Genomic DNA, 23,960 nt, shown 5'->3' on the forward strand with positions numbered 1-23,960 from the left:
TGAACTGCTGCAGTCCATATGGTGTAGGTACACCCACAATGCTGTTAGGAAGGGAGTTCCAGGATTTTGGCCCAGCGACAGTGAAGGATCGGCGATACAGGTCCAAGTCAGGATGGTGTGTGGCTTGGAGGGGAACTTGTAGGTGGTGATGTTCCCATGCGTCTGCTGCCCTTGTCCTTCTAAGTGGTAGAGGTCGCGGGTTTGGAAGGTGCTGTTGAAGGAGCTTTGGCGAGTTGCTGCAGTGCATCTTGTAGATGGTACACACTGCAGCCACAGTGCGCCAGTGGTGGAGGGAGTGGATGTTTAAGGTGGTGGATGGGGTGCCAATCAAGCGGGCTGCTTTATCCTGAATGGTGTCGAGCTTCTTGAGTGTTGTTGGAGCTGCACTCATCCAGGCAAGTGGAGAGTATTCCATCACACTCCTGACTTGTGCCTTGTAGATGGTGGAAAGGCTTTGGGGAGTCGGGAGGTGAGACACTCGCCGCAGAACTCCCAGCCTCTGGCCTGCTCTTGTAGCCACAGTATTTATATGGCTGGTCCAGTTCAGTTTCTGATCAATGGTAACCCCCAGGATGTTGATAGTGGGGGATTCAGCGATGGTAATGTTACAGAGTTAGGAAGGGGTGAGGAGGCCACGGACGGATTTGGAAACCAGGATGAGTTATAATGGCACAGGAGGCCATTCAGTCCATCGAGTCCGTGCCGGATCTCTGTAGAGCAATCCAGTCAGTCCCATTCCCCCGCAAGTTTATTTCCCTCAAGTGCCTATCCAGTCTCCCCTTGAAAACATTGAGTGTCTCCGCTTCCACCACTTCCGTCGGCAGCGAGTTCCAGGTCATCACCACTCGCTGCGTAAAAATGTTTTTCCTCACATTCCCCCTGTATCTCTTGCCCAAAACCTTAAATCTGTGTCCCCTAGTCCTTGTACCATCAACTAGTGGGAACAACCTTTCCCCGTCTAGCCTATCCAAACCAGTCATAATCTTGTACACCTCTATTAGATCACCCCTCAACCTCCTTTGCTCTAATGAAAACAAATCCAGCTTCTCCAACCTGTCCTTGTAGCCAAGATCCCCCATCCCCAGATCCATTCTGGTAAATCTCCTCTGCACCCTCTCGAGGGCCTTCACATCCTTCCTAAAGTGTGGTGACCAGAACTGGACGCAATACTCCAGTTGTGGCCTAACCAGCACTTTATAAAGGTTCAGCATAACTTCTCTACTTCTGTACTCAATACCTCTATTTAAGAAGCCCAAGATCCCATATGCTTTGCTAACCACTCTCAATATGTCCTGCCACCTTCAGGGACCTCTGTCCCTGCACACTCTTTAAAACTGTGCCATTAAGTGGATATCAGAGTCAACCAGGTTTGGGTGTGTGGGGATGGAGTCTCGTGTAGGCCCAGGCCGGGTAAAGGACACCAGGTTACCACAAAAGGGACATCAGTGAAATGGTTGGGTTTGTTTTTGTTTTAAATGCCAATCCACCTCTCTTACTGGTAACCAGCTTTCAAAGTCTCAAACCGGCCAGGGTGAGGTTTTAACCAAGCTTCCGGTTGTTATGTATTGTGTGTTCTCCTCCCACCTGCAGTGGCGCTGTCACAGCAGATAAATGGTTGGGGTTGTTCTCTTGGTTAAGATTTAGTTCTCTTTGTTCGGTACTCTCCAGAACCTTCTTTTTGAATAAAAGCGCCTCATGTTTGAATCTCCGAGTTCTGAGTCCTAATTGTGTCTAGGTAGAAAGGTACAGACACAACACCGGTCGCCTGTCATTTCAATTCACCGCCCCATTCCCACTCAGACCTCACCGTTGTTCCACAGAAGCTCAGCGTAAGCTCGAGGAACAGCACCTCATCTTCCGATTAGGCACTTTACAGCCTTCCGGACTCAATATCGAGTTCAACAACTTCAGATCATAACCTCGGCCCCTATTACATTTTTTATCCACACTTTTGGTTTGTGACTTTTCCTTGTTTCTCTCTCTCTCCCACATGGCAGCTGTCAATTCAATTTTTTTCAATTCAATTCAAATGCTTTATTGGCATGAAAGTTTACAGGGAACCATATTGCCAAAGCTTACATAACAAAAAGTACAGGTTTCCAACATTCTGTAGGTGTCAAACGTTTTTGACCCTCGTTGGGTACAGACAGTATTAATTTAAACAGTCGTTGGGTACATTCGGTATTGATTTAAACATTCTTAATGTTTATATATGCTATGGGTGTGCTCGTTAGTCCCTCACTGTTCCTCAGGTTGTGACATGTTGTTACATATTGGGCACCAAGGTATGGTCTGTCTCCTTCTCCCAGGACTATTCTTAATTTTGACAGGTCATCCAATTCTTTGAAATCTGGGGTTGTAAGGCTGAGCTTGTCAAAATATATGTTTCTTGTCTCGTTGAATTTTTTGCATTTTAGGAGGAAGTGCACCTCTGTCTCAACCTCGCCAGCCAGACAGTGATCACATATTCTATTTTCTTTAGGTTGCCAGGATTTCTTGTATCTTCCTTTTTCAATTGCCAGTTGGTGGTCGCTTAGTCTGTATCGGGTGGGGGTCTGTCTCTGTTTTGTGTCTCTGATGGTCGAGAGATAGTCTGCCAGTTTATATTCTCTTTTTAGGGCCCGGTAGCATTCTAGTCTGCTTTGGCTTTTGGTTATTGTGTTCCAATGTTCCAGGTAGGTTTCTTTGCATTGTTTAACGATTTGGTTCACTCGGATTGGTGTTTGGGGAGCAGTGTTGGTCTGGGACTGGTCAGGGTCCGGCTGGGTAGGAGAACTTAGTTTCAGTAACAACTGACTCAGGGGACTCGTTTCTGGGTTCAGCTCTTGGGTCTGGAGGGCTTTGAAATGAAGGGTGTCTGGGGAACTAGATTTGAGGTGATTTAGAAAGTTTAGTGCTCGTTTTTGGATGTTTATTATCAGTGGGTATCTGCCTAGTTCGGCTCTACATGCATTTGTTGGTGTTTTCCTTTGGGTGCGAAGAATGCTTTGGCAAAACTCTGCATGTAGGGCTTCTATTGTGTGTTTTTCCCATTTAGTGTAGCTATGGTGATTGAGTGGGCCCCATACTTCACTACCATACAGCGCAATGGGCAGGATTATACTATCAAATATTTTGAGCCAGATTTTGATTGGAATTTGGATGTTGTAGAATTTTCTTTTTATTGCATATAGGGCTCTTCGGGCTTTTTCTTTTAGTGCATTCACTGCTATGTTGAAGCTCCCTGATGCTGTAATGGTTAGACCAAGGTAAGTGTAGCTCATAGTGTGTCCTATGATGGTATCACAGAGTAAACTGGTATTTGTTTTCCTGACATCTGGGCCTTTTTTGAAAAATCATGATGTTGGTTTTCTTTAGATTTACTGTCAGGGCCCAATTTTGGCAGTATTTGTCGAGTAGGTCTAAATGTTGCTGTAATCCCTGTTCTGTGGGAGACAGCAGAACCAGGTCGTCCGCATAGAACAGGGACCTCACTTCCCCATCCAGGAGACAGAGACCCGGTGACTCGCTTTGCTCCAGCTTGTCTGCTAACTCATTTATGTATATGTTGAACAGGGTCGGACTCAAGTTGCAACCCTGCCGGACGCCTCTTCTCTGGGTGAAGAAACCGGTGCGTTTGTCTCCAATTTTGACACCGCATTTATTTTTCAGATAAATCGATTTAATAAGGTCATAGACTTTGCCCCCTATTCCACACTGAAGAAGTTTGTAATAGAGCCCTTCGTGCCAAATAGAGTCAAAGGCTTTCTTGAAGTCAATGAAACAAGCGAATATTTTCCCATTTTTCGTTTGGTGTATATGTTTTTCAATGAGAGTGTGAAGGGTATAGATATGGTCGGTGGTGCGGTGTTTTGGAAGAAAGCCTATTTGATTTTTTCTAAGGATATTATGTTTATTAAGAAAATCCAGTAATCTGCTATTTAGAATACTGCAGAATAACTTCCCTAGACAACTGTTGACACAGATGCCACGGTAGTTGTTTGGGTCTGATTTGTTTCCACTTTTATATATGGGAGAGATGAGTCCTTGGCACCAGATTTCTGGAAAACAGCCCGAACGTAATACGATGTTGAATAACTTGAGTACCACACCCTGCATCTCCATAGTGCTGAACTTGAGCATTTCATTTTTGATGTTGACTGGACCACAGGCTTTCTTTAGGTGGAGAGATTTAGTTTTTGTGGCCAGTTCTTTCCAAGTGATTGGGGAGTCCAGAGGGTTTTGGTTGTCTTTAATTGTTACTTCTAATGTGTGGAGTTTTTCTGTGACATGATGTTGACTTGAGTTTGATTCGTTTACTGGGATGTCTTTGTAGAGGTTTTCAAAATGTGTTCTCCAGATGTCACCATCTTGGATTGGTAATGCTTGTAATTGAGTTGTACTCAGGTTATTCCACATATCCCAGAATTGATTTTGATTAATGGAGTTTTCAATTTCTTCAAGTCTTTTGTGGGTATAGTTTTGTGTTTTGTTCCTAATGGTGTGTTTATATCTTTTGAGGGTCTCATTGTATCTACTACGCAGGTCTGGGTTGTTTGGTTGGCGATGCTTTTGGTTTGATATTTTTCTCAGGTCTTTTCTGGCATTTTTGCATTCGCGATCAAACCATTTCTCATTTTTTTGTCTTTTGTAACGTTTCCTCTTCTGTTTCACAAGGTCGGCTTTTACAGCTGCCTCATGGAAGATCCTATTTATATCGTCTAAGGCCATGTTTACACCATCTCTGGTGATCTCATATAGATTTTCTTTAAATTTTGATATTTTACTTGTGAGATCAGGTGAATTTAGTGCTGTGATGAATTTATCTCCACTGTCTGGGGCCCATCTGTATGTCTGGTTTAGTTTATGGAGATTACTGGGTTCCTTTTTTGTGTCTGTAGTTTGGGCAGAAAGTTTAAGGTACACATTTATTTGGTTATGGTCTGAGAGGGGGGATTGCTGCCTGACAGTGAATGCGTTGATATTGCAGGGGTCCATGTCAGTGATTGTATAATCCACCACACTAGACCCAAAAGTTGAGGAATAGGTGAGTCTCCCTAAGGAGTCCCCTCTGAACCTACCGTTAACTATGTACAGGCCTAAGGCTCGGCAGAGTTGCACTACCTCCCTGCCGCTTTTATTTATTTCACAGTCAAGGTTGTTCCGATTTGTGATGGCTGGTGTGACATATAAAGGGGTCTGGCCAAACACATGGTTGTTGCCCTGTGGGTCTATGAAGTCAGGTTCACATCCGGTCCTTGCGTTTAGGTCCCCACATAGTAGCACCTTTCCTTGGGCCTGGAAATGGCTGATTTCCATGTGGAGAGTTTCAAATAACTCCTCTTCAAAATATGGCGATTCTATTGGGGGTATGTAGATCGCACATAAGTAGACATCTTTTTTTGCTATTCCTATGTTTTTATCTAATTTTAGACATACATGTAATTTCCCCATACATGTAATTTCCCCTGTTTTACCGGTGAGATGTGTTTGTCCAGTTCTCCTTTATACCACACCAAGATTCCCCCGGAGGTTCTGCCCTTGCGTACCTTAGTGTTCTTTACTGAGGGCACAATGATTTCATGGTACATTGGAGGACAGTGGGTGGGCACGTCCTTTTGACACCATGTTTCTGTTAACACAATTATATCAATGTCTTTTATAGATTTTAGGAATTCAGGGTCTGTACTCTTCAGCCCAAAAGTTGAGGAGCGGAGACCCTGGATATTCCAGCAGCTTATGTGGAAAGAACGCATCTATATAGTTCAAAACAACAAAGCAAAATGGACCTATTTTGTGGGACGGGTGTGAAAACACTAGTTTCTATAGATGTACAATGCTAAATGACGATTTAGTATAGATTCCATATGGCATGCACATACTGCTACTTAATAATAGTAGTAAAATAACAATAATAATAATTTAGTACATTCTTATCCTGTTTTCCATATTTCACACTTCATCTAGAGCCATTGTCTGTTTCTTTACCTGTCCTATTACCGTCTCGTCTCACCTTGAATATCTCTTAATGTCTCTTCTTTCATCCTCTCCCCCCTTTCCCAGCCCCCAAACTGCCTTTTGTTTCATTTCCTGCCTTTTCTCTCAGTTCTGTAGAAGGGTTTCGACCCGAAACGTTGACTCTATTTCTCTCTCCACGGATGTTGCCTGGCCTGCTGAGTTTTTCCAGCATTTTCTGTTGTTAGTTGAGGTTTTATCTCCTGCTCTCTGGGATCACTGGTCCAGCAAGAGAAACGCTGCCTGACCGTACCTCATTATTCTACCCTCTGCACCAGTGTGGTTCCCAACCGCTGCTCCTCTCCACCCCCCCACCCCACCAATCCCTACCTACCTGACCCGCAAAAAACCCAGGCCACTCTACCCTACTTACACTACAACTGTGACTTGGGGTAGGCCCGAGATTGGGCCTCAAGCCTCAGCAAAATAACCTGCCGTCCCCGGTCGCGCCTCCAGGAGGCAGCTCGCTCTCGCCCAGGAATAAATTTCGGGCCCACCTGCCTCACCATGGTGGGGGGGGCGGTTTGAGTGAGGTAGAAGGGCCCCCGATTATGGCATCCACATCTGGACAACCTGAACCAAGCAGGCCCGAAGCCTGGGCCCCATCCAGACCCTCTCTAGGACACAGCCTGAGGAGAGCAGGCCCGAAGCCTAGGCCCCCATCCACTGCCCCACCCAAACATCGGGATACAATCCAAGGGGAGCAGGCCCACAGCCTCCATTTCCCAGAGAGGCCCCATAAAACAGGCACGTCACCGCACACGCAAGGGGCCTAACTCCTGTGAACAGGCAGCCGCCCCAAATGACTGAAAACCACAGGATGAAGGCCGCTCGCCCGAGGGTGGACTTGTTTATAGCCAGGACAGAGCATGGTGGTGGGGTGGAGTAGTGGGGAGCGGTTCCAGGAAGCTCGACACCATCCAGGACAAAGCAGCCCACTTGATTGGCACCCCATCCACCACCTTAAACTTTCCCTCCCTCCACCACCGGCGTACCGTGGCTGCAGTGTGTACCATCTACAAGATGCACTGCAGCAACTCGCCAAGGCTTCTTCGGCAGCACCTCCCAAACCCGCGACCTCTCCCACCTAGAAGGACAAGGGCAGCAGGTGCATGGTAACACCACCACCTCCAAGTTACCCTCCAAGTCGCACACCATCCTGACTTAGAAGTACATCAGCCGTTCCTTCATCATCGCTGGGTCAAAATCCTGGAACTCCCTCCCTAACAGCACTGTGGGAGTACCATCACCACACGGACTGCAGCGGTTCAAGAAGGCGGCTCACCACCACCTTCTCAAGGGCAACTAGGGATGGGCAATAAATGCTGGCCTTGCCATCGACACCCACATCCCGGGAATAAAAAAGGAAGCGAGCTCGACGCCCGCAGGGAGTGTAAAGTCGAGCGGACGTTACCTTCGGGCCTCCTTCCTCCGAATATAATGGCGTCGATGGGGACTCCCTCGGGCGACTCCCAGTCCTTGTCCATGATCGGGCACTGGCTCGCTGGCGCACAGAAACGGGAGTTGGGGTGGGCACACAGGTCCTTATCACCTGGTAATCAAACGGGAGGGAAAGCGTTATTATAGAACGATACAGCACAGAAGGAGGCCATTCGGCCCCTCGTGCCTGTGGCGGCTCTTTGGTAGAGCTATCCAATTAGAACCACTCCCCCCCCCCCCCCCCCTTGCTCTTCCCCCAATCGCCCTGCCAATTTTTCCCCTTCAAGTATACACCCAAATCCCTTTTGAAAATTACTATGGAATCTGTTTCCATCACATCCTTCAGGCAGTGCGCAGTATTTACAGCACAGAAATAGGCTATTCGCCCCCCAACTGGGCTATCCTGGAGTTTACGCTCCTCACAAGCCTCCTCCGACCCCAACTTCAACTCCTCCCCGGCACCCCTCCTCCTCCCAATCATCATATCCTCCTATTCCTTTCTCCCTCGTATGTTTATCTAGTTTCCCCTTAAATGTATCTACGTTATTCACCTCAACCACTCTCTGTGGTAGAGAGTTCCACATTCTCACCACTCTCTGGGTAAAGAAGTTTCTCCTGAATTCCCTATTGGATTTATTAGTGACCATCTTATATTGATGGCCCCCGCATTTTGGCCTCCCCCACAAGTGGGAACATCTCTACGTCTACCCTATCGAACCCCTTCATAAATTTAAAGACCTCTATCAGGTCACCCCTCAGCCTTCTCTTTTCTAGAGAAAAGATTCCTAGCCTGTTCGGTCTTTCCTGATAGTTATAACCGCTCAGTTATGGTATCATCCCCCTTGTAAATCTTTTCTTGAACCTTCTCCAGTGTCTCTATCTTTTTGTAATGCGGAGACCAGAACTGTGCACACTGCTCCAACTGTGATATGAAGACCAGAACTGTGCACAGTGCTCCCAGTGTGATATGGAGACCAGAACTGTGCACAGTGCTCCCAGTGTGATATGGAGACCAGAACTGTGCACAGTGCTCCCAGTGTGATATGGAGACCAGAACTATGCACAGTGCTCCCAGTGTGATATGGAGACCAGAACTGTGCACAGTGCTCCAAGTGTGATATGAAGACCAGAACTGTGCACAGTGCTCCCAGTGTGATATGGAGACCAGAACTGTACACAGTGCTCCCAGTGTGATATGGAGACCAGAACTGTGCACAGTGCTCCCAGTGTGATATGGAGACCAGAATTGTGCACAGTGCTCCCAGTGTGATATGGAAACCAGAACTATGCACAGTGCTCCAAGTGTGATATGGAGACCAGAACTGTGCACAGTGCTCCAAGTGTGATATGGAGACCAGAACTGTGCACAGTGCTCCAAGTGTGATATGGAGACCAGAACTGTGCACAGTGCTCCAAATGTGATATGGAGACCAGAAAGAGAAAAAAAATAAAAAATACCCCTTCTCCTTTGCTCCAGTACCACTGGGAACCTCCCAAATGAACATTCCAACACACTGGGGTGGGAGGGAAAGGTGTTGAATGGAAATTAACAGCCCCCCCACCCTGCCCCCAGCCCCCTCTCCGTCCATGGTGTCAACATTTATCCTTCGACCAAAATCACAAAAGAAAAACACAAAGGATGGTCTGGTCGCTTATCTCATTGCCATTTGTGGGATCTTGCTGTGCGTCCATTGTCCCAAACCACTTAAGGTCCAATGAAGTACTTCTCTTTTTAAGTGCAGTCACCGTCATAACGCAGGGAAACGCGGCTGCCAATTTGTGCACAGCAAGCTCCCTTAAACAGCCAATGAGATAATCTGGGTTTATTTTTAAAGAGCTATTGGTTGAGGGATTAACTGTAGGCCCCAGGACATCGGGGCGATCTCCCCCTACTCTTCTTCCAATAGTGGCCTTGGGATCTTCCACGTCCCACCTAAAAGGGCAGATGGGGCCCTCGGTTTAATGTCTCATCCCAAAAGGTGGCACCTACGACAGTGCGGCGCTCCCTCAGTATTGCCCCTCCAACAGTGCGGCGCTCCCTCAGTACTGCGCCTCCGACAGTGCAGCGCTCCCTCAGTACTGCGCCTCCGACAGTGCAGCGCTCCCTCAGTACTGACCCTCCGACAGTGCAGCGCTCCCTCAGTACTGCGCCTCCGACAGTGCAGCGCTCCCTCAATACTGACCCTCCGACAGTGCAGCGCGCCCTCAGTACTGCGCCTCCGACAGTGCAGCGCTCCCTCAGTACTGACCCTCCGACAGTGCAGCGCTCCCTCAGTACTGCGCCTCCGACAGTGCAGCGCTCCCTCAATACTGACCCTCCGACAGTGCAGCGCGCCCTCAGTACTGCTCCCCTGCTGGAGGGGAGGTAGGAGTAAACCTTGCCTCAGTACAGAGGATGACAATTCTTGCCTTCTTTCCATTGCTTGCCGGTCCAGGAAGTGACCGTGACCCCGGGAGGCAGGGGCTCGTCGATTCCCTCCCAGTAAACCCCTCCGTCACTAGTCCCCGCCACGTTGGTGAAGACCGTGTTCCTGGCGATGGTCTTCATGGCGTTGGGGTTGGTCTTCATGGAGGTGCCGGGGGCCACGCCGAAGAATCCGTTCTCTGGGTTGATCGCTCGCAGACGGCCTGTGGAAAAGAAGTCGGGACGTCATGGGGCAGTTAAAACCCGGCAGAAGCACGCCCGCCATTTTGAATCGGGCTTCCGGATGGACAACTAAACCAGGCGGGGTCCTTCCTGAAGCCCGAAACTCTGGATCCGATGACGTCAATGGGCATTGACCGCCATCATAACTTGGGCTGCGAGGGGGGGGGGGGGGGGGTTGGGGGGAGGGCAGAGGTGTCCAAACGGTCACATTGTGCTGCGTTTCAACTCTGGGCTCCTACAGGTCCCATGAGGTAAAGTTAGTTGCCTCTTCCTCTCTTCCCCAGACTCTTTCCCCCGCCATTTCCCTCCCAGACAACTCCCCCACAAACAGCTTCTCTAAACACCAGAGTGGCCAATGGCGGCCCAACATTCCCCCCACCCCACCAATGCCGGAATCCATTTAAAAACCGCCTGGGTCACGCATTTGCTCCAACATTTCGCTACCCCTCCCCCACCAATATCTCCCACCTCCCCCCTCAATCTAACTAGCGTGTTTAGTTACAGGAACAGGAGGAGGCCATTCAACCCCCTCAAGCCTGTTCCACCATTCAATGTGACCCCGGCTGAACCGTGACCGGAGAACGGTGGCGACCTACCATAAGAACATAAGAAGTAGGAGCAGGAGTAGGCCTTACGGCCCCTCAGGCCTGCTCCGCCATTCAATAGGATCATGGCTGATCCGAACCTAGACTCACGTCTACTTCCCTGCCCGCTCCCCGTAACCCCTAATTCCCTTATTTGCTAGGAAACTGTCTATCTCCATTTTAAATTTATTTAATGTCGCAGCTTCCACAGCTGTCTGAGGCAGCAAATTCCTTAGATTTACTACCCTCCGAGTGAAGAAGTTTCTCCTCATCTCAGTTTTGAAAGGGCAGCCCCTTATTCTTAGATTATGCCCCCTAGTTCTAGTCTCACCCATCAGTGGAAACATCCTCCCCGCATCCACCCGATCAAGCCCCCTCACAATCTTATATGTTTCGATAAGATCGCCTCTCATTCTTCTGAATTCCCATGAGTAGAGGCCCAACCTACTCAACCTTTCCTCATACGTCAACCCCCTCATCTCCGGAATCAACCGAGTGAACCTTCTCTGAACTGCCTCGAGAACAAGTATATCTTTTCTTAAATATGGAAACCAAAACTGTACGCAATATTCCAGGTGTGGCCTCACCAGTACCCTGTATAACTGAAGCAAGACTTCCCTGCTTTTATACTCCATCCCCCTTACAATAAAAGAAAAGATTCCATTGGCCTTTCTGATCACCTGCTGTACCTGCATACTAACCTTCTGTGTTTCATGCACCAGGACCCCCAGATCCCTTTGTACTGTAGCACTTTGCAGTTTCTTTCCATTTAGATAATAACTTGCTCTTTGATTTTTTCTGCCAAAGTGCATAACCTCACACTTTCCAACATTATATTCCATCTGCCAAATTTCTGCCCACTCACTTAGCCTGTCTATGTCCTTTTGCAGGTTTTTTATGTCCTCCTCACTCACTGCTTTCCCTCCCATCTTTCTATCGTTGGCAAACTTGGATACGTTGCACTTGGTCCCCTCTAAATCGTTAATATAGATTGTAAAGAGTTGGGGTCCCAGCACTGACCCCTGCAGAACACCACTAGTTACTGATTGCCAACCCGAGAATGAACCATTTATCCCCACTCTCTGTTTTCTGTTAGATAACCAATCTTCCACCCATGCCAGAATATTACCCCCAATCCTGTGATTTTTTATCTTGTGCAGTAATCTTTTGTGTGGCACCTTGTCAAATGCCTTTTGGAAGTCCAAATACACCACATCCACTGGTTCCCTTTTATCCACCCTGTTTGTTACGTCCTCAAAGAATTCGAGCAAATTTGTCAAACATGACTTCCCCTTCATAAAACCATGCTGACTCTGTCCGATTAAATTATGCTTATCCAAATGTCCTGTTACTGCTTCCTTGATAATGGACTCCAACATTTTACCAAATCACAGGTGTTAGGCTAACCGGTCTATAGTTTCCAGCCTTTTGTCTACCTCCCTTTTTAAATAAGGGCGTTACATTAGCAGTTTTCCAATCTGCTGGGACCTTGCCTGAATCCAAGGAGTCTTGGAAAATTACCAATGCATCCACAATCCCTACCGCTACTTCTCTCAAGACCCTAGGATGTAAGCCATCAGGTCCAGGGGATTTATCCACCTTCAGTCCCATTATCTTACCGAGTACCATCTCCTTAGTCATTTTAATCGTGTTTAGCTCCACCCCCCCCCCCCCATAGCCCCCTGTTTGTCCAGTGTTGGGATATTTTTAGTGTCCTCTACTGTAAAGACTGATACAAAATATTTGTTCAGCGTTTTTGCCATCTCCATGTTCCCCACCACTAATTTCCCGGTCTCGTCCTCTAAGGGACCAACATTCACTTTAGCCACCCTTTTTCTTTTTATATAACTGTAGAAACTCTTGCTCTGTTTTTATATTTTTTGCTAGTTTACTTTCATAATCTATCTTCCCTTTCTTAATTCATCTTTTAGTTATTTTTTGCTGGCTTTTAAATGCTTCCCAATCTTCTATCCTCCCACTTGATTTGGCTACTTTATATGCCCTTGTTTTCAGTCGGATACTGTCCTTTATTACTTTACTTAGCCACGGATGGCTGTCTTTTCTTTTACTCCCCTTTTTCCTCAGTGGAATATATTTTTCTTGAAAGTTGTGAAATATCTCCTTGAATGTAGACCACTGCTCATGCACCGTCTTACACCTTAATCTATTTTCCCAGTCCACTTTAGTCAACTCTGCTCTCATACCTTCATAGTCTCCTTTATTTAAGCTTAGTACGCTGGTTTGAGATCCAACTCTCACCCTCCAACTGAATTTGGAATTCAACCATGTTATGGTCACTCATTCCAAGGGGATCCTTTACTAGGACATTTTTTATTAATCCTGTCTCATTACAGGACCAGATCTAAGATTGCCTGCCCCCTGGTTGGTTCAGTAACATACTGCTCAAGGAACCCGTCCCTAATACACTCTATGAACTCTTCCTCAAGGCTGCCCTGCCCAATTTGATTTGTCCAGTCAATATGAAAGTTAAAATCTCCCATGATTATAGCTGTTCCCTTATTACAAGCCCCAACTATTTCCCGATTTATACTCCGACCAATAGAGTTGCAACTGCTAGGAGGCCTATAGACTACGCCCACTAGGTGACTTTTTCCCCTTATTATTCCTTATCTCCACCCAAACTGTTTCACTATCCTGATCCTTTGACCCAATATCATTTCTCACTATTGCAGTGATTCCATCCTTTATTAACACAGCCACCCCACCTCCCTTTCCTTCCTGTCTGTCCTTCCTAATAGTCAAATACCCCTGGATGTTTAGTTCCCAGTCATGGTCACCTCACAGCCATGTTTCCGTAATGGCCACCAGATCATACCCATGTGTAGTTATTTGTACCGTCAACTCGTCTATTTTGTTACGAATGCTGCGTGCACAGGTAAAGAACTTTTAAATATGTTTTGTGACAATTTATTCCTGCTTTTACCCCCTTTACTACTTTACCTTTATATATTCTGTCCCTTCCTGACACGCTCTGGTTTTTAATTTCCCCACTGCTACTTTGCTCTATTGCCTTCCCTGCTGACATTTTTGTTTTTCGCTTTCTTGAAACCTCCCCCCCACTAATTAGTTTAAAGCCAGACGGGATCAATTGGTGCTCTGAGGCGGCCACCGCCATTCCCCCTCCCACCCCCAACACCACCCGCTGCCCCCCATGTACCCTCGCTGTCAAATTTCATCCAGGCAATGTCGTCGCCGACGCACTCCACCTTCCACCCGGGCAGCGTCGGGTTCATCATGGCCAGGTTGGTCTTCCCGCAGGCACTAGGGAACGCCGCGGCCACGTACTTCTTGCGTCCCGCGGGATTGGTTATTCCCAGGATCTGAAGGAAAAACCAGAGGAAAAAAAAATACCCAACCTGGTTATTCTCGTTCTTTCGCTTGTAACTCGCCTCCTCCAGTCCCTGCGACCCGCCAATTCTGGCCTCTTGCGCATCCCCTGATATTCATCGCTCCACCATTGGTGGCCGTGCCTTCAGCTGCCGAGGCCCGAAGCTCTAGAATTCCCTCCCCAAACCTCTCCGCCTCTTTACCTCTCTGCTCTTTTAAGACGCTCCTTAAAACCTACCTCTTTGACCAAGCTTTTGGTCACCTACCCTAATTTCTGCTTATGTGGCCCGGTGTCACATTTTTGTCCGATTTACGCTCGTGAAGCACCTTGGGACGTTTTACTATGTTAAAGGCGCTATATAAATGGAAGTTGTGGTTTACAACCCAATCATAGAAGATAGGAGCAGGAGTAGGCCATTCGGCCCCTCGAGCCTGCTCTGCCATTTAATGCGATCATGGCTGATCATCCAAATTCAGTACCCTGTCCCTGCTTTCTCTCCATACCCCTTGATCCCTTTAGCCTTAAGAAATATATCCAACTCCTTCTTGAATATATTTAATGAATTGGCCTCAAGGGCCTTCTGTGGTAGAGAATTCCACAGGTTCACCACTCTCTGGGTGAAGGAATTCCTCCTCATCTCTGTCCTAAATGGCCTACCTCTTATCCTTAGACTGTGACCCCTGGTTCTGGACTCGCCGACCATCGGGAACATCCTTCCTGCATCCAGTCTGTCTAGTCCTGTTAGAATTTTATAAGTTTCAATGAGATCCCCTCTCATTCTTCTAAACTCTAGCGAATATAAGCCTAATCGACCCAATCTCTCCTCATACGTCATTCCTGCCATCCCAGGTATCAGTCTGGTGAATCTTCGCTGCACTTCCTCCATGGCAAGAACATCCTTCCTCTAATAAGGCGACCAAAACTGCACACAATACTCAAGGTGTGGTCTCACCAAGGCCCTGTACAACTGCAGCAAGACATCCTTGTTCCTGTATTCAAATCCTCTCGCTACAAAGGCCAACATACCATTTGCCTTCTTAACCGCCTGCTGCACCTGCATGCTTACCTTCAGCGACTGGTGCACAAGGACACCCAGGTCTCGTTGCACTTCCCCTTTTCCCAATCTATTGCCGTTCAGATAATAATCTGTCTTCCTGTTTTTGACACCAAAGTGGATAACCTCGCATTTATCCACATTATATTGCATTTGCCATGCATCTGCCCAATCACCCAACCTGTCCAAATCATACTGGAGTTTCTCTGCTTCCTCCTCACAGCACACACGCCCACCCAGCTTTGTGTCGTCTGCAAACTTGGAGGTATTACATCTAGTTCCCTCGTCTAGATCATTTATATATATTGTGAATAACTGGGGTCCTAGTACCGATCCCTGCGGTACCCCACTAGTCACTGCCTGCCACTTAGGAAAAAAGACCAGTTTATTCCAATCGTACTGGGTGCTGTTCCAGACAGTGGACCCCGGCACCTTCCCGTGCAAGCGCAGGAGATGTAACACCTGCCCTTTTACCTCCCCCCTTCCCACTGTCCAGGGCCCCAAACACCCCTTCCAGGTGAAACAGCCATTTACTTGTACTTCTTGCAATCTAGTCCACTGTATTCGCTGCTCACAATGCGGTCTCCTCTACATTGGGGAGACCAAACACAAATTGGGTGACCGCTTTGCGGAACACCTCCGTTCAGTCCGTAAGGGGGACCCTGAGCCTCCGGTCGCCTGTCACTTTAATTCTCCGCTCCACTCCCACTCTGATCGCTCCATCCTCGGCCTCTTACACTGTTCCAATGAAGCTCAACGTAAGCTCGAGGAACAGCACCTCATCTTTCGATTAGGCACTTTACAGCCTTCTGGACTCAACATCGAGTTCAACAATTTCAGATCATAACCTCGACCCCATGTTTTCCTTTTTTCTCTCTCACATGGCAGCTGTCGATCACGCTGCCATTGTCATTCACACCTCATCTTGAGCCATCTTCTGTTTCTTACCTTGTCCCATTACCATCTCCTGCCTCGCACCATCCCTTTTGTCTCTTAATCTCTCCTGCCTTCCATCCTATCACAGACCTTCCCTTTTGTTCTTTCCTCCCCTCCCCCCTTTCCCTGCCCCACACTTGCTTAAACACCTGTTACCTCTCCAGCTTTTTCCAGTTCTGACGAATGTTCATCGACCTGAAACGTTAACGCTGTTTCTCTCTCCACGGTGCTGCCTGACTTGCTGAGTGTTTCCAGCGTTTTCTGTTCTTGTTTCAGATTTTCAGCATCCGCAGTATTTGGCTATTGTTATTAGTGGCCCAGTGGAACCCATCATGTGAGCGCTCCTCCAATTCTCCTCCAATCCCCACCCCCAGTCCCTTCATTCCACCATTGGTAGCCATGCCTTCAACTGTCTTGAGTCCCAAACTCTGGAATTCCCTCATAGTCATAGAGTCATAATGGCACAGAAGGGGGCCATTCGGCCCATCGAGTCCGTGCCGGCTCTCTGTAGAGCAATCCAGTCAGTCCCACTCCCCCGCTCTATCCCCGTAGCCCGGCAAGTTTATTTCCCTCAAGTGCCTATCCAGTCTCCCCTTGAAAACATCGAGTGTCTCCGCTTCCACCACTTCCGTCGGCAGCGAGTTCCAGGTCCTCACCACTCGCTGCATAAAAAAGTTTTTCCCTCACATCCCCCCCGTATCTCTTGCCCAAAACATTAAATCTGTGTCCCCTAGTCCTTGTACCATCAACTCGTGGGCACAGCCTTTCCCCGTCTAGCCTATCCAAACCCGTCATAATCTTGTACACCTCGATCAAATCACCCCTCAACCTCCTTTGCTCTAATGAAAACAAATCCAGCTTCTCCAACCTGTCCTTGGAGCTAAGATCCCCCATCCCCGGAACCATTCTGGTAAATCTCCTCTGCACCCTCTCAAGGGCCTTCATATCCTTCCTAAAGTGTGGTGACCAGAACTGGAGGCAATACTCCAGTTGTGGCCTAACCAGCGCTTAACCTTCTTAAACCGCTCCCTCTCTTCCTTGAAGACGTTCCTTAAAAACTTACCTCTGACCAGGCTGGGCATAGGCCTCCAGATTCTGCGCACGTCATGCAAACTCTATGCAATTCTATCGGCCTGATTCAGAGTCGATTCCACGTAAACCAGCTGTGTGCCCTGTCACTGCGCCCGGGAGCAGCCACCCTCCCCCGGCCCCGCCGCTCACCAGCATGTGCTCAGCCAGCCAGCCCTCATCCTTGGCGATCCGCGAGGCGATCCTCAGCGCGAAGCACTTCTTGCCCAGGAGCGAGTTGCCGCCATAGCCGCTCCCAAAGGACAGGATCTCCCGGCGGTCCGGGACGTGGCCAATCAGCGTCTTCTCCGGGTTGCAGGGCCAGCCGCCCGGCGACGAGCTCCCTGCGCACAAAGGGACAGATCGTCAGGGGCGGGAGGGCGACCGAGTCTCGCTCTCAACATGGGCAAGCGCCGGGACTTTGCAAAATTCCTTTGTTAAGAAACAAGTAGGAGCAGGACTGGGCCATGCGGCCCCTCGAGCCATTCAATAAGATCATGGCTGATTTTCTACCTCAACTCCACTTTCCCTGCACTATCCCCATATCCCTCGATTCCCCAAGTATCCAAACATCTAGCGATCCCTGTCTTGAATATACTCACTGTCGGAGGCTCAGTACTGAGAGAGTGCCACACAGTCGGAGGGGCAGTACTGAGGGAGCGCCGCACTGTCGGAGGGGCAGTACTGTCGGAGAGGCAGTACTGAGGGAGGGCTGCACTGTCGGAGGGGCAGTACTGAGGGAGGGCTGCACTGTCGGAGGGGCAGTACTGAGGGAGGGCTGCACTGTCGGAGGGGCAGTACTGAGGGAGGGCTGCACTGTCGGAGGGGGCAGTACTGAGGGAGCGCCGCACTGTCGGAGGGCCAGTACTGAGAGAGCGCTGCACTGTCGGAGGGACAGTACTGAGGGAGTGCTGCACTGTTGGAGGTGCCGTCTTTCGGGAGGAGACATTAAGTCGAGGTGGCGTCTGCCCTCTCAGGTGGGACGGCACGGCCACCATTGGTAGAAGAGCAGGGGGAGTTCTCAATGGTCGTTAGGTGCTCAGATGTGCCAATTGGCGCTGTAATGCTGCTCAGACTCTTGAGCTAGTCAATTATTAAATTGAGGAGCAGTATATAAAAAAACTATTTAACGTTGAGCGCAGTTTCTACTCACCCTGCAGGGGGCACCCCACCGAGTGCAAGCATTTGACAAACTCGCCGCTCCCAAGCGTGTCCAAGACCGCCGAGCCCATCCTGGTCATGATGCGCATGCTGGCCACCACGTAGGGAGAGTCGGTCAGTTGTATGCCGATCTTGGAGAGAGGTGAGCCGATGGGTCCCATACTGTAGGGGATAACGTACATAGTGCGACCTGCAGAATTAAAAAAAAGAGACAGACATGGGAATTACCATCCCAGCTCACGCGTTCTCCTTCCCTAGGCCGTTGACCATGAGATCGGCTCAACAATTTTTAAAAATTCATTCTCGGCATGTAGGCATCGATTGCCCCATCCCCGGCAGGTCCCCTCGAGAAGGTGGTTGCTTGTGGGCCCTCTTCTTGAACCGCTGCAGCCCCAAGTGGTGAAGGTGCTACCAGAGTCGGGACTTCCAGGATTGTGACCCAGCTGAACCATGATGAAGGACTGGCCGAACGGGAACCAGTAGATGTCGTGCATTTGGATTTCCACAAGGCATTCGATAAGGTACATAGAAACATAGAAGATAGGAGCAGGAGTAGGCCATTCGGCCCCTCGAGCCTGCTCCACCATTCAATGAGATCATGGCTGATCATCCAAATTCAGTACCCTGTCCCTGCCTTCTCCCCATATCCCTTGATCTCTTTAGCCTTAAGAAATATATCCAACTCCTTCTTGAATATATTTAATGAATTGTCAAATAAAATGTTACTACACAAGATAAGAGCTCATGGGGTTGGAGGTAACATGGATAGAGGATTGGCTAACTAACAGAAAACCGAGAGTCGAGAAAAATGGGTCTTTTTCAGGTTGGCAAACTGTAACTAGTGGGGTGCCACAGGGAACCAAGGGTCTAATGAGGGTGAGGAACTTAACGTAATGAATATAAGTAGAGAAAAAGTAACCAGAGAAACTAATGGGACTAAAAGCTAACAAATCCCCTGGACCTGACGGCCTGCATCCTAGGGTTCTGAAAGAGGTGGCTGCAGAGATGGTGGATGCATTGGTCCCGATCTTCCAAAATTCCCTAGATTCTGGAACGGTCCCAGTGGATTGAAAGGTAGCAAATGTAACACCGCTATTCAAGAAAGGAGGGAAGAGAGAAAACAGGCCAGTTAGCCTGATTCAGTCACCGGGAAAATGCTGGAATCTATTGTTGAGGACCACGTAAAAATCGTAGAGCAAGTTATTACCTTAATGGCAAGAAACTGGAAAGTACTGAAGTACAAAAGGATCTGGGGGGTCCTGGTGCACGAAACTCAAAAGGTTAGTATGCAGGTGCAGCAAGTGATTAAGAAGGCCAATGGAATGTTGGCTTTCATTGCTAGGGGGATAGAATATAGAAACAGGGAGGTATTGCTTCAGTTGTACAGGGTATTGGTGAGACCGCACCTGGAATACTGCATACAGTTTTGGTGTCCATACTTAAGAAAGGACATACTTGCTCTCGAGTCAGTACAAAGAAGGTTCACTCGATTAATCCCGGGGATGAGGGGATGGACATATGAGGAGAGGTTGAGTAGATTGGGACTCTACTCATTGGAGTTCAGAAGAATGAGAGGCGATCTTATTGAAACATATAAGATTGTGAAGGGGTTGGATGGGGTGGATGCGGGGAGGATGTTCCCGATGATGGGTGAAACTAGAACTAGGGGGCATAGTCTTAGAATAAGGGGCTGCTCTTTCAAAACTGAGATGAGGAGGAACTACTTCACTCAGAGGGTGGTAGGTCCATGGAATATGCTGCCCCAAAAAGCTGTAGAAGCTACATCATGACATAAATTTAAAACAGAAATAGACAGCTTCCTAGAAGTAAAGGGAATTAAGGGTTACGGGGAGCGGGCAGGAATTTGGACATGAGTCTAGGTTCGGATCGGTCATGGCCCTGTGGGTAGCGGAGCGGGCCCAGGGGCCGTGTAGCCTGATCCTGCTCCTATTTCGTGCGTCTAATTCTGTTAGATTCAGGAGATGGTTCTGTGATAGTAGATTGGCGGTTAGGATCAGATCAGCCATGATCTTATTGAATGGCGGAGCAGGCTCGAGGGGCCGATTGGCCTACTCCTGCTCCTATTTCTTATGTTCTTATGTTCTTAATTGGTTATTACACAAAATAAGGGCTCATGGGATTGGGGGTAATATAGTACCATGGATAGAAGATTGGATAACGGACAGAATTCAGAGAGTAGGGGAGGAGAGGAGAGGGGGAGCGGGGGGGAGGGAGGGAGAGGAGAGGGGGAGCGGGGGGAGGGAGGAGAGGAGAGAGGGAGCGGGGGGAGGGAGGAGAGGAGAGAGGGAGCGGGGGAGGGAGGAGAGGAGAGAGGGAGCGGGGGGAGGGAGGAGAGGAGAGGGGGAGCGGGGGGAGGGAGGAGAGGAGAGGGGGAGCGGGGGGAGGGAGGAGAGGAGAGGGGGAGCGGGGGGAGGGAGGAGAGGGAGCGGGGGGAGGGAGGAGAGGAGAGAGAGGGAGCGGGGGGAGGGAGGAGAGGAGAGAGAGGGAGCGGGGGGAGGGAGGAGAGGAGAGAGAGGGAGCGGGGGGAGGGAGGAGAGGAGAGAGAGGGAGCGGGGGGAGGGAGGAGAGGAGAGAGAGGGAGCGGGGGGAGGGAGGAGAGGAGAGAGAGGGAGCGGGGGGAGGGAGGAGAGGAGAGAGAGGGAGCGGGGGGAGGGAGGAGAGGAGAGAGAGGGAGCGGGGGGAGGGAGGAGAGGAGAGAGAGGGAGCGGGGGGAGGGAGGAGAGGAGAGAGAGGGAGCGGGGGGAGGGAGGAGAGGAGAGAGAGGGAGCGGGGGGAGGGAGGAGAGAGGGAGCGGGGGGAGGGAGGAGATGAGAGAGAGGGAGCGGGGGAGGGAGGAGAGGAGAGAGGGGGAGCGGGGGGAGGGAGGAGAGGAGAGAGAGGGAGCGGGGGGAGGGAGGAGAGGAGAGAGAGGGAGCGGGGGGAGGGAGGAGAGGAGAGAGAGGGAGCGGGGGGAGGGAGGAGAGGAGAGAGAGGGAGCGGGGGGAGGGAGGAGAGGAGAGAGGGGGAGCGGGGGGAGGGAGGAGAGGAGAGAGGGGGAGCGGGGGGAGGGAGGAGAGGAGAGAGGGGGAGGGAGGAGAGGAGAGGGGGAGGGAGGAGAGGAGAGAGGAGAGGAGAGAGGGAGCGGGGGGAGGGAGGAGAGGAGCGGGGGGAGGGAGGAGAGGAGAGGGGGGAGGGAGGAGAGGAGAGGGGGGAGGGAGGAGAGGAGAGGAGAGGGGGGAGGGAGGAGAGGAGAGGGGGAGCGGGGGGAGGGAGGAGAGGGGGAGGAGAGGAGGGAGGGAGGAGAGGGGGAGGAGAGGAGAGAGGGAGCGGGGGAGGAGAGGAGAGAGGGAGCGGGGGGAGGGAGGAGAGGAGAGAGGGAGCGGGGGAGGGAGGAGAGGAGAGAGGGAGCGGGGGAGGGAGGAGAGGAGAGAGGGAGCGGGGGAGGGAGGAGAGGAGAGAGGGAGCGGGGGGAGGGAGAGGAGAGGAGAGGGAGCGGGGGGAGGGAGGAGAGGAGAGAGGGAGCGGGGGGAGGAGGAGAGGAGAGAGGGAGCGGGGGGAGGGAGGAGAGGAGAGAGGGAGCGGGGGGAGGGAGGAGAGGAGAGAGGGAGCGGGGGGAGGGAGGAGAGGAGAGAGGGAGCGGGGGGAGGGAGGAGAGGAGAGAGGGAGCGGGGGAGGGAGGAGAGGAGAGAGGGGAGCGGGGGGAGGGAGGAGAGGAGAGAGGGAGCGGGGGGAGGGAGGAGAGGAGAGAGGGAGCGGGGGGAGGGAGGAGAGGAGAGAGGGAGCGGGGGGAGGGAGGAGAGGAGAGAGGGAGCGGGGGGAGGGAGGAGAGGAGAGAGGGAGCGGGGGGAGGGAGGAGAGGAGAGAGGGAGCGGGGGGAGGGAGGAGAGGAGAGAGGGAGCGGGGGGAGGGAGGAGAGGAGAGAGGGAGCGGGGGGAGGGAGGAGAGGAGAGAGGGAACGGGGGGAGGGAGGAGAGGAGAGAGGGAGCGGGGGGAGGGAGGAGAGGAGAGAGGGAGCGGGGGGAGGGAGGAGAGGAGAGAGGGAGCGGGGGGAGGGAGGAGAGGAGAGAGGGAGCGGGGGGAGGGAGGAGAGGAGAGAGGGAGCGGGGAGAGGGAGGAGAGGAGAGAGGGAGCGGGGGGTGGGAGGAGAGGAGAGAGGGAGCGGGGGTGGAGGAGAGGAGAGAGGGAGCGGGGGGTGGGAGGAGAGGAGAGAGGGAGCGGGGGGTGGGAGGAGAGGAGAGAGGAGCGGGGGGTGGGAGGAGAGGAGAGGGGGAGCGGGGGGGAGGGAGGAGAGGAGAGGGGGAGCGGGGGGAGGGAGGAGAGGAGAGGGGGGAGGGAGGAGAGGAGAGGGGGGAGGGAGGAGAGGGGGAGCGGGGGGAGGGAGGAGAGGAGAGGGGGAGCGGGGGGAGGGAGGAGAGGAGAGGGGGAGCGGGGGGAGGGAGGAGAGGAGAGGGGGAGCGGGGGGAGGGAGGAGAGGAGAGGGGGAGCGGGGGGAGGGAGTAGAGGAGAGAGAGGGAGCGGGGGGAGGGAGGAGAGGAGAGAGAGGGAGCGGGGGGAGGGAGGTGAGGAGAGAGAGGGGAGCGGGGGGAGGGAGGAGAGGAGAGAGAGGGAGCGGGGGGAGGGAGGAGAGGAGAGAGGGGGAGCGGGGGGCGGGAGGAGAGGAGAGAGGGGGAGCGGGGGGAGGGAGGAGAGGAGAGAGGGGGGAGCGGGGGGAGGGAGGAGAGGAGAGAGGGGGAGCGGGGGGAGGGAGGAGAGGAGAGAGGGGGAGCGGGGGGAGGGAGGAGAGGAGAGAGGGGGAGCGGGGGGAGGGAGGAGAGGAGAGAGGGGGAGCGGGGGGAGGGAGGAGAGGAGAGAGGGGGGAGCGGGGGGAGGGAGGAGAGGAGAGAGGGAGCGGGGGGAGGGAGGAGAGGAGCGGGGGAGGGAGGAGAGGAGAGGGGGGAGGGAGGAGAGGAGAGGGGGGAGGGAGGAGAGGAGAGGGGGGAGGAGGAGAGGAGAGGAGAGGGGGGAGGGAGGAGAGGAGAGGGGGAGCGGGGGGAGGAGGAGAGGGGGAGGAGAGGAGGGAGGGAGGAGAGGGGAGGAGAGGAGAGAGGGAGCGGGGGAGGAGAGGAGAGAGGGAGCGGGGGAGGAGAGGAGAGAGGGAGCGGGGGGAGGGAGGAGAGGAGAGAGGGAGCGGGGGGAGGGAGGAGAGGAGAGAGGGAGCGGGGGGAGGGAGGAGAGGAGAGGGGGAGCGGGGGGAGGGAGGAGAGGAGAGGGGGAGCGGGGGGAGGGAGGAGAGGAGAGAGGGAGCGGGGGGAGGGAGGAGAGGAGAGAGGGAGCGGGGGGAGGGAGGAGAGGAGAGAGGAGCGGGGGGAGGGAGGAGAGGAGAGAGGGAGCGGGGGGAGGAGGAGAGGAAGAGGAGGAGCGGGGGGAGGGAGGAGAGGAGAGAGGGAGCGGGGGGGAGGGAGGAGAGGAGAGAGGGAGCGGGGGGAGGGAGGAGAGGAGAGGGGAAGGGAGGAGAGGAGAGGGGGAGCGGGGGGAGGGAGGAGAGGAGAGGGGAGCGGGGGAGGGAGGAGAGGAGAGAGGGGAGCGGGGGGAGGGAGGAGAGGAGAGAGGGAGCGGGGGGAGGGAGGAGAGGAGAGAGGGAGCGGGGGAGGGAGGAGAGGAGAGAGGGAGCGGGGGGAGGGGAGGAGAGGAGAGAGGGAGCGGGGGAGGGAGGAGAGGAGAGAGGGAGCGGGGGGAGGGAGGAGAGGA

The 23,960-nt window shown here is 51.9% G+C and overlaps 1 protein-coding gene across 1 annotated transcript in view; it reads right to left on the reverse strand.

The window, feature by feature from the left end:
- The window catches only part of LOC147118318 (phosphoenolpyruvate carboxykinase [GTP], mitochondrial-like), a 60,292-nt gene that overhangs the window by 3,677 nt on the left and 32,655 nt on the right, over positions 1-23,960 (reverse strand). Inside the window, exons 4-8 of the mRNA XM_085984378.1 lie at positions 18,226-18,423; positions 17,226-17,416; positions 13,844-14,006; positions 9,844-10,062; positions 7,409-7,546 (exon numbers count right to left, since the gene is read on the reverse strand). Of these exons, the coding sequence (XP_085840504.1) occupies positions 7,409-7,546; positions 9,844-10,062; positions 13,844-14,006; positions 17,226-17,416; positions 18,226-18,423 (909 nt within the window). The remainder of the gene's footprint in view (positions 1-7,408; positions 7,547-9,843; positions 10,063-13,843; positions 14,007-17,225; positions 17,417-18,225; positions 18,424-23,960) is intronic.

Source organism: Somniosus microcephalus, chromosome 4 (assembly GCF_052327205.1).
Source record: "Somniosus microcephalus isolate GS21.2 chromosome 4, FLI_Smic_1.0, whole genome shotgun sequence".
Classification (NCBI taxonomy): Eukaryota; Metazoa; Chordata; class Chondrichthyes; order Squaliformes; family Somniosidae; genus Somniosus; species Somniosus microcephalus.